This window comes from Myotis lucifugus, unplaced genomic scaffold (genome assembly GCF_000147115.1).
Source record: "Myotis lucifugus unplaced genomic scaffold, Myoluc2.0 scaffold_3031, whole genome shotgun sequence".
Lineage (NCBI taxonomy): Eukaryota > Metazoa > Chordata > Mammalia > Chiroptera > Vespertilionidae > Myotis > Myotis lucifugus.
Window position 1 is genome coordinate 7,282 of NW_005874079.1, and position 10,868 is coordinate 18,149.

Here is a 10,868-nt window from a genome sequence, read left to right on the forward strand (position 1 = left end):
CAGTGCAATTGAAACTTAGTGGCTCAATGAGCAGAAGTCGGTTTTTTGTGGAAGGACCACACTCAAGGGGCCAAAGAGCCGCATGTGGCTTGCAAGCCGCAGTTTGCCGACCACTGGCCCAGAGTAAGCTTTGAGCCTGATTTTTTTTGTCGGTACTAACTCAGGGGATCCTAGCATTTAACCCCAAACTGGAGACCTATGGAAAGGGTAAAAAAGATCGCAGCCCGGTGAGAAAATGCCCCCACTTCTGCAGCTGCGGAAAATCAGGCGCCACTCTGCATCCTGAAACGGCCCACGGGTGTTCCTAACTCAGGGGGCTCACGGACACCGGATGGCGGGCTGGTGAGGGGCAGGCTGACCTCTAAACCCCACAGTCAGCCTGGTTGTCCAACTTAAAAATTATCGCTCCACTAATTACACTTAGTACCTATGATTCCTGAGATGTATTTTGTTGCAGGATGACTGGCTCTTTCTTTCTCACGTCCATGCAGAAAAATAACAACAATAAAACCCAGAATCCACATGTAAACAGCACACTTGAGAATCTACGTCTCATTTAAATGAATTGTCCGACCAAGACATCTGACCCCAAAAGCAGAGATGGGGCTGCAGGGGGAAGAGGATCTGAAACTCACTGCAGGCGTTTTGGGGCTCGGGGGGCATCATGGGCAGGTCCCCCTCTTCTGCTTTCTTCTCTTTGGCCCCTTCCAGCTCTGGGAGGTTTTCTGTTGGGGTCTCTGCTTCTGAGGACACACAGGAAGCGAGAAGGCAAAAAGTCACTTTGACCCCCAAGGACATTTCACCTCCCAAGACGTTCTGCCCCTTTATTCTTTGAGCCAATCAAGTGTCTGTAAAGTAAGCATGTCAAACTCGCGGCCCACGGGCCGCATGCCTCGTTTACTTGGCCCGTGTTAGCCTTTGAGTTTGACATCTTGCTGTAAAGGGACGGGAGGTGGGGACCCCCAAGAGAAGCCAATCCCGTGTTCACCTGTGCAGCTGAGCAAGGCCAGCCTTTTCTTACAAATAATTATTTTAGAACCACATAATAGGAGTTGCATGTGATAACTCGTTACAGATTATAATAAAAAAAATTAAACTGAAAAAAATCATATCAGGGAAACAAAGTTGTATAAACTTGGGAAAAATTTATCTTAGTAGAAAAAGCCACCCACCCCCACATCCCCAGACACTGATAATTAATTCATAGTAAAATTCAGTACTGACTAAAAATTGCCAACAGGAAATGAACGCTCCCCCGGGAGAGATGAGCTTAATAAAGACCTTTTATTGAACAAACAAACCGACAGTGGCAAAGGCTGCAGCTGGGCTAATCTCAGGCCCCAAAGGATCGATCGATCGATCGATCAGATCTTTATCACTGCAGCTCCCTCATCACCAAGATGCAGGAACTCACAGGGACACAGCAGGATACCTGACACTTTCAACGGAAACTGGGGACTTGTGCTCCACACTGATGAACTACTACGTCAAGGTATTTTAGTTTTCAGTATCGGGTCACGTTCCTTGCAGTTTCTGATGTTACATTTTTTGCAAAGCTGGTTTTCACTAGTTGCTGTGATAAAAAACCAAGCACTGCACAGATCAGCATGGGGCAGGAAACAGGAAATGAGGGTGGCAGTTTGCAACTGGATTCCAGTCTGAGAAGCGGTGCAGCGCCCAGGAGACATCCTATTATAAACCACTGTGACTACTTAAGAATAAAATAGAAACGTTAATTTTCCTCTCCACGTATGTGTGTTATTTTCCTCAAGTGCCGGAGCTCCTAGAACATAAACAATGATTTGGATATCCACTACTTAACACCTTTCGTACCGCTCAGGAGTCTTCTCCTGTTTCGAGCGCCATCTGTTAAGGACTGCTCACGAGTGTTCTCGTTTTTCACGCCCATGGAAAAAGGAGCGAATCTAGATACTTATGTAAATTTTGTTTGGTCCTTCTTCATAGAGGAAAATGTTTTACGCAGTACCATACGTTAAAAAAGTACTAGGAACTTTAATTGTTTGTTTTTGCAAATAAAAATGTTATAATTATTGAAAAACAACACCTAAAGTGCATCATGATGATTTAAATAACGTGCAGTTTGCCCAAAAACGTGCGGTGCCTGGCGTCTGTCTTAGAGATTTCTATGCGGTACGCAATGTGTTAACAAACAGGACTGGTCTGGTACTGGCCGAGGGCACCATGAAAAAATGACAGACACCGCGGGGTCTGGGGAAACGTGGGAGCCTCTGCTTCCTGGTGAAATTTACAAGGGAAAAGGGGACCATTTAGAGGAACGTATTTCCAAAAAGTAACGATAAAAAGTGAGAAACTGTGTATGGAAACTAAACTGAGACAGCCAAGTGACTATATTCCAAAATGCTCTCCTAATAAAACCCCATATTGGTGTGTGGGGTCTGACAGACGTATTTAGATTCATGGACACAGGCATCCAATCAGTGGGGTCCTAACACCTTGTCCTCTCAGCTCGGCCACGCCCTTCCAGATTTCCCTCTGTGCACAGTCAGACACACAGACAGACAGACACGTGCACACACACACCCCTCCTCCCGGTGCCTCACCTTCCTCCACCTTCTTCCTCTTGACTTCTTGGCCCTTGTCCGTGCTGTGCTCTTCTAGGACATCCTGAATCTTCCGTTTAGAAAACTGCTTTCGAGCTGGGAAGGCAAAGGCTGAGGTGTGGCTGACTCGCTGGCCAATCTGCCCCGCCCCGGAGAACTCGGCACCACGCCCACCCCGACCCCCTTATGATGGGGCTCCTGAAAAGGCTCTGGGTCCCCCCCTCTCCTCCTGCCCACAGCTACTGCCCAGTGCGAGCCTTGTCCCTGGAGCTCACGCTGCCTCCTGGCTGTATGATGGTGAGCCGTTACTTAATCTCTCTGGGCCTCTCTCCCACATCCGCAGAATGGAAATAATCCCAAAAAGCAAGCAAGGGTGCAACGGGCTCAGCCCAGGCCCAGCTGCAGCCAACGCGCTCCGTGCCCTGCATCCCCAGGAGCTGACCATCTCCGTGTGTCCTGGACACATTTTCCAGGACCTCAGAAGCCCGATGCACCAGGAATCAACAGACCCTGGGAGTTCCCTCACTCAAAGACTAACGGTGCTGGTGGATAAGCACCCAGCTCCTGGCACTTCCGGCAGATCATTCTGCACACATTTAGGCCAATTCCCAGCGCTTCCCCAGGACATGAAGCTCCAGCGCCCCTGGGGGCGGGGGGGGGCCCGACCTAAGAACACATCTTTTATGGGCCGACTCCCCTTCCCTGAATCACTGTCTGTCTTCTCTGCACCTCCCACCTCCTCAAGAAATGGTCTGCATTGAATCCTTGTCAGAGTTTCAGAGCCTGTTTCTAGAAGATGCCAAATTGAGATCACATGGTGAGGAAAAGGCAGCTGTAATGATTTTCATCAATTCTCACCTTCTCCCTGGTCTCTGGGCTCCTTCCCATGACCCCAGAGGGACCTATACAGCTGTGGTGGAAACGGTCCCTGCCCTGCTCAAAAGCTTCCCACATTCCCCGCCCCCCACTCCAGGACAAAGCCTTTTAGTGTCCACTCTGTCCTCCCATCCTCCCTAACTTCTCTCCACCTGACCCTCTAACTCCCACGCCACACAACCCACTTTCTTTACCAACATCACTGAATGGCTGTCATTCCCAAATACTCCGCAGTCACCTCTGGGCTTTTGCACGTGTTGTTGAGCTAGTGGCCCAGCCCTTTTCAACAAAGCTCAGATGTCACTTCTTCTAAAATGAATCCCTGACACACCCCGAGCCAATGTTGGTGTCAGCCCCGAGCCACTCAGTTATTTTGTTAGGACCACCTCTCCCGCAGGCCTGACCAGCCCTTCCAGCTCGCAGTGCCCCCATGGCTCCCCAGCACCGCAGGCTAAAGCCCGGCTCCCTAGCCTCACGTGCAGGGCCCTCGGGGAGCCAGCCCCCACTCTCCTCCTCAGCTCATCCCTCCCCACTCGTCCTCAGACTCTCCCTGCTCTCCAAATTGCACTGTATTCTCCAGAAACGCTGAAGCGTATGGACTCCCCAAACACACCACGCTGTTCTACCTCTTGGCCTCTGCACATGCTGTTCTCGACTATAACACTTCCCATGGCCCTTTCCCAACACAGCGAACCCTAACCCGTCTTCGGGGTCACCTCCTCTGGGCGGGCTCAGTTCTGCACTCCCACAGCCCTCGTTACCACTGTTATTCCTTATACCACCCATCAATGGAAACACATGCGAGCCACACACATCATCTTAAATCTTCTAGTATCTACACTGAAAAGAGGGATAAAAACAGATAAATGAAGCCATCTGCCCAGTCACACAGCCAGTGGATGGTGGAGCTGTGCTCTTAACCACGAGGCCAAGCTCAGAGCTGTCATGAGGACGGTTGCCTGGTGCTGAAATCCAAGTGGGACAAGGACAAGCAACTGCAAGGGCAGGCCCGTGTGTCCTTACCTGTGAGCCGCTTCGGGATCCCTGACGGGGAGATGGTCGCTGCTGGAGAGGTGCTGGAGAGGGAGGGGCTGCTCGCAGGGGACGTGACAGGAGCGGGAGGGGAGACTTGTGGAGAGCTGGGGGCAGGCTTCTGGAAGAAGAAAGGAAGAGCAATTACAGAGTGGGGGGAGGAGAGAGAGCACAGAGCTATCTCATTTCTCAACAGTTGAGAGCAGAGAGGGACTGTGTCTCTCCCCTGTGGCGGGCGGGCATGGCCATGGCATACTCAGCCCCTGATTGGGTGGGTGCCTTATGTGCCGCACCAGCTCAGCCAGGTTCGGTGACCCCGAGAGGGGGCGGTGAAGGATTAGAAAAGACAAGAGAAGAAAGCTGGGTCTCGGTGGGACGCTGCCCTCTCGGATGGAGACAGCGCCTCGGACTACAAGCCGTGCCTTTATTTTATAGCCAGTTTCCACGAGGCAAAGGGCGTGGCCAAGATGTTTACAGCGTTCTCCTGGGTTTCGATCCCACTCAACTACATGCACCTGAACTCTATCAAGCCCACATCACTCAGGCACGTGGGGCCACGTGTTCGGACCACAGGTTCAAGCTTACAGCTACAGCTGTTGGCTCTAATTGTGCTGGGAGGGCTCTGCCCTCCAAGCTGGGACTTGCACGTGGCCATGAGAGGACCGTGCCCTCTCATTAGTCCGAGGCTTGACCCTGTCCCAACACTGTAGCCGCTCCCCACACACCTCCTCTCCATGCCACCAGTCCCAGCCCCAGCTCAGGCCGCGGCCCCTCTCACGGGGGCCCTCACTCCACCCTCCATGTAGAGTTCATGGTCCCAGATTCTCCTGGACACCAATAACAACTCTTTTTGCTAAAGAGACAAAATCTTTGATTTTTAGGTAGGCATGTGGTGGCCCAACTAAAGACTACACTTCCCAGCCTCCCTTGCGGCTAGTGTGGCCATGCCCCAGTTCTACACAATGCAAGGTAAGGGGAACTAACACACACTTCCCTTGGTCCCAACAGCATTCATCAGTGGAAAGGGGAGTGCCCCCTTCCCCACGTGGATATTCCCTGGGACAAGAGCACCCGACTCAGAGACTCCCACGCCAATCCGGGACTTTTGTGCTCATGAGAGAGCGAGCCCTACCTTGCTTAAGCCTCTGTTATTTGTGTCTTGGTTTCAACTACTAACTCATCTTCATACGGGGCCCTGTGCCAGGGATTAAGCGACTGCCCCTCAGCTCCCATCCGCTCCCCCTTTTCCTGCTCTGTGTCAGGAATGTCAGCACAAGGTGCTAGGCAGTGGTTCTCAACCTTCTGGCCCTTTAAATACAGTTCCTCATGCTGTGACCCAACCATAAAATTATTTTCGTTGCTACTTCATCACTGTAATGTAGCTACTGTGATGAATCGTCATGTAAATATCTGATATGCAGGATGGTCTTAGGCGACCCCTGTGAAAAGGTCGTTCGACCGCCAAAGGGGTCGCGACCCACAGGTTGAGAACCGCTGTGCTAGGGGCTCCAACTTCCAGTTCCTCCAACACTTGCAGGGCCTGCTGCCTGGTGCCCCACGGAGACCGGCAGCCCCTGCCCAGTGCCCCTTCCTCAAAGGTCTGAGCCCCAGGCCCCAAGGCACCTCCTCCAAACCCAGAGGCCCAGCACCCACCAGCCAGCATCTGCACCACAAAGGTCTGAATGTCAGCTCCACAGCTCCCCACGGGCCCCACAGGCAGCCCAGGAGCCAAGGCCGCCTCTTCCCTCTCCTGCTCAAGCCCTTCCTCAGCGGCCTCGCAGCCTCAGGCCAAGTCCAAGCTCCTAAAGAGGTCCCCGTCCGAATCCCCGGGATCTGTGAGTGGAGGCACCGCAAAGGGCAATCCAGGCTGCAGGGGCAAGTAAGGTTGTTAACCAGCGGCCCTGAGAGAAGGACATGATCCTGGATCATCCGCTGGGCCCAATGCAATCACAGGAGCCAGAAAGTACAAGAGGGAGGCAGGAGAGAGAGAGAGGTGATTACAGAAGAAGGACAGCGTTGCCATGTTTGCACACAGAGAGAAGGGGGCCGTTAGAAGCTGGAAAGGGCAGGGAGATGATTCTCTCCTCGAATCCCAGAAACACAGCCCTGCCGACACCTTGACTTTAGCCCCGTGAGACCCGTGTCAGGCCCCGACCTCCAGAACTGCGACATAATACGTTTATGTGATTCTGTTGTTGTTCATCCTCATCCGAGGATATTTTTCCATTGACTTTTAGAGAGTGGAGTGAAGGGAGGGCTGTGGCCAAAGGTGAACTGAGTGGGGGGGTGAAAGGATTAAGGAAAGACCGATAACAGAATGAAAGCTGGGTCTCGGTGGGACGCTGCTCCCTGATGAGGAGACAGCGCCAGCGCCCACAAGCTGTGTCTTTATTTTTTAGCAGATGCCACGAGGCAAAGTAGGGGCGTGATCACGTTGTTTACAGCATTACGTGAGCTCCAACCTCACTCCACTACATGCACCTGAACTCTAGCACGAGGCACGTGGGGCCACGTGTTTGGACCACAGGTTCAAGCTTACAAGCACAGCCGTTGGCTATGATTGTGCTGGGAGGGCCCTGCCTCCAGCTGGGACTTGCACGTGGCAATGAGAGGACCCTGTCCTTTCATTAGTCCGAGGCTTGATCCTAGCCAAAACACTGTAGCCGCGCCCCATAAGGGAGGGAGGGGGAAAAAGAAAGAAACATGGATGTGAGAGAGATACATCAATTGGCTGCCTCCTGCACATGCCCCGACCAGGGCAGGGGATCAAACCTGCAACCCAGGCACGTGCCCTTGACCAGGAATTGAACCTGAGACCCTTCGGTGCTAGGGCTGACGCTCTAACCACTGAGCCACCAGCCAGGGCAGGCATTAAATTACTTTTCAACGGGAAGGAAATGAGCCAAAGTGTAGAGTAAACGACAAGCTGTGGTGATGGGAGAGACTACGTGTCTTTGGGCCCTTCCTTTCCTTTCAACCACCAGTGGACATTTTCTAGGCATTATTCTCAGATCCATATGTGAGCTGACGCCCATCCTCTTCACAGCCACCCTGAGAGGCAGGCGCCACCATGAGCTGCATGTCACAGGTGAGGCGCACCGAGGTCAGGGGGCCTCCCCAGGTCCCACGACTGAGGCGGACGTAGGACCGTGGAGACCTGCCCACCCGCCTGCTCCAGGGCACGACCACGAAACCCTCCCCGTCCTGGGGCATGCCTCCAGGGCCCCCTGAGCAGCGGCTGCACTCGGTCCCGAAGGCTAATGGGAATTGGGGTTGCTCCCCGTAAAAGTGGGCAGGCTGACGGGGACCTACCTGGCTTTTGGGGGACGTGATGGCTTCATCGTCCTCCTCCTCCTCCTCCCCTTCGCTGCACAGGACCCGGGCCGCCTTCCTGCCCGACCTCTTCACCGGAGAGTCGCTCTCAGGCACCACTCTGTTCCGCTCCTTCAGCGCCACCCTAGAAGGGGGGGAAATGGGGGTGTTCTGGCTGGCAGAGTGGGCCAGACAAACACTCCAGCTCCTTCACCATGTCTGTCTCCTTCCTTTCCTTTCAACCATCAATGAACATCTTCTAAGGGCCTCCTAAGCATATACTCTTTTTAAATTATTATTGATTTTCGAGAGAAACATCAATTTGTTGCTCCACTTATTATGCTTCTGACATGTGCCCTGACCAGGGATCAAACCAGCAACCCTGGTGTTTTGGGATGACGCTCTAACCAACTGAGCCTCCCGGCCAGGCCTAGGCATATACTCTGAATTATCCCTCTATCCATCATGGATCTCTGGAGGCCTCCTATGTGCCCACCCTGTGATGGGTGAATCTGAGAGCAAGTGGAGTCCCTACTTAGGGCAGAGACTGGCCTCAACATCCATTTGAAAACCCTCTTTCTTTTAATCATACAAGCCCCTGAGTTGTAGCTAGGCACACAGCCACTCGACTAGGGACTATACTTCCCAGCCTCCTCTGCTGCTACGCACGGTCACCTCGTAAGTTCTGACCAATAGAATGTAAGTGGCCATGCCTGACAAGCAACTTGCCCTCACCTTGTCTTAGCCCTGGAACTTGAACTTGCTGGCCTGCTTTGAAAATGCTCACGAGGGCATGGCTGGGCTGGGAGGGTGGGTCAGGAGGGAACCTGGGTCTCAAGGCAACCTACTAGCACAGAGCTGCCTACCAGCCCTACGCAGCCCCACTACGCCCCCAACACTGGCTCTGAGGAGCGCCCGGGCTGGTGCAGAACACAGGCAGAGACCGTCAAAACACAGCAGTGTGGAGGTCGCTTACGGTACGAGAACAAGGCTGATTCCTACAGGCGTCTGCGTTCCCAGAGCCCATGGTCTGGATGATGAATGGAGACAGCTCCCTAGCTAGGTCAGTGATGGCACACTCATTGTATGGACCCTCAAAAAGAATAAAGTGGGTTTATACAAAGCATCACGGAAGGGCTTTAAAGGACATTCTCATGAGGAAAAAAGCAGGTGATCAACACCAGGAGAGGAGCTGCTGTTGACTTTGCTCACTAAAGCCCAGTTTCCAGCCCTAACCGGTTTGGCTCAGTGGATAGAGCGACGGCCTGCGGACTGAAGGGTCCCAGGTTCGATTCCGGTCAAGGGCAGGTACCTTGGTTGCGGGCACATCCCCAGTGGGAGATGTGCAGGAGGCAGCTGATCGATGTTTCTCTCTCATCAATGTTTCTAGCTCTCTGTCTCTCTCCCTTCCTCTCTGTAAAAAATCAATAAAATATATTTTAAAAAAAAATCAATAAAATATATCTAAAAAAATAATAATAATAAAAAATAAAGCCCAGTATCCAGACAATGACTGACACATAGAAGATACTCAACAAATATTTACTGAAAAAATGAATATGTATGAATCCATGAGTGTAAAAAATATCTGAGTGTTTGCCAATATGTACCTGCAACTTGCATATAGAATAACCCAGCTTTCGCTATTTAAAAATAAGGGTGTAGAAGATGGCGGCATAGAAAAACACCGGTAATTGCTGCCTCCGACAACAACTTCAAAAATACAACTAAAAGGGAGAACGGTCATCATCCAGAACCACAGGAAGGCTGGCTGAGTGGAAACTCTACAACTAGAAGGAAAGAGAAGAGCACACAGACTCAGAGGAACTACGAAAGTGAAGTGCAGAGGTACGGAGGCTCCGGCGCGCGCGGAAAGGGGCGGGCACCTGAGGACGCGGCTGTCTTTTTGAATCGGGAGGGAGTCACAAGCTCCCGACTGCTCTGAACTCCGGTTCCGGGAAATCTCTGGGGTCCCAGGACTCATACGGGGAGAAACTGGACAGTCTGGCAGCAGGCAGAACTCGGAGCTTGAGGACGGCTTTCCCTCAGAGGTGCTGGCAGCAATTACCAGGACACTGAGACGCGCGCGGCCCCTTAGGGCAGGGCTGAGAATCAGCCATAGCCGCTTGCTCCGCCCTGTTGATTCCGAGACCCCCGCCCCTTCCAGGCTGCTGCAAAGCCTTTTGCATATGAATGCCCGGGTCCTTTGCAAACTGACAATTACCTAACAAATTGCAGCTGGGCCAGACAGACCCAGAACTTCCAAGAGAAGGCCCAAGGCCCCACAGCAACTTGCATTGCTTCTCAGCTGGGCCTCATCTGGGCACCCCCAAACCCCCAAACCCCCAAAAAAGGAAGGGGAATCTGCATATCTCTTCGTAGCTCCTGCTGGGTAACCTCAGGAAGAGGCTTAATTAGCACCTCCTTAGATCCAAGAGCCAGTGTATCCAGTGGTCAGAGTGGGACCACCCAGATTATAACTCCTCAAATTCATAAGGAACACACTCAGGGGGCAGACTCAGTGAGCACCAAAGCCCCACTGAAGCAAGTCTTGCCCCAGAAGGGTGTCTTCAGGACAGAAGTTCTCCCACTGCAGACAGAGCTGATTCTCACTGCCAATTGGCCTGGAGGTCAATTCCTCCCAGTGACACCTAAAACAACCAAGGCATAACTACAACAAGACTGTGCACAAAGCCCACAAGGGGGTGCACCAAGAGTGTCCACCTCAGGTAACTGGGGAGGCTGAGCCACTGGGCCCTGTAGGACACCTAGCACACAAAACCACTCTACCAACACAGGGAAGCAGACAAAATGCGAAGACAAAGAAACAGGTCACAAATGACAGAAATGGAGGAAAGCAAACGACTGGATATAGAGTTCAAAACCACGGTTCTAAGATTTTTCAAGAATTTTATGGAAACCGCCGATAAAAGTAGTGAGATCCTCGATAAATGTAGTGAGATCCTCAATAAATCTAATGAGACCCTCGATGTTGTGATAAAGGACCAACTAGAAATTAAGCATACACTGACTGAAATAAAGAATATTATACAGACTCCCAACAGC

At 52.2% G+C, this 10,868-nt stretch overlaps 1 protein-coding gene across 1 annotated transcript in view; it reads right to left on the minus strand.

The window, feature by feature from the left end:
- The window catches only part of LOC102424812 (DNA ligase 1-like), a gene marked incomplete at its 3' end in the record, with an annotated part of 14,452 nt that extends 6,381 nt beyond the window's left edge, over nt 1-8,071 (minus strand). The window contains exons 1-4 of the mRNA XM_023749123.1: nt 7,803-8,071; nt 4,482-4,611; nt 2,583-2,678; nt 636-743 (exon numbers count right to left, since the gene is read on the minus strand). Of these exons, the coding sequence (XP_023604891.1) occupies nt 636-666 (31 nt within the window). The remainder of the gene's footprint in view (nt 1-635; nt 744-2,582; nt 2,679-4,481; nt 4,612-7,802) is intronic.
- Nucleotides 8,072-10,868: the final 2,797 nt, after the last annotated feature.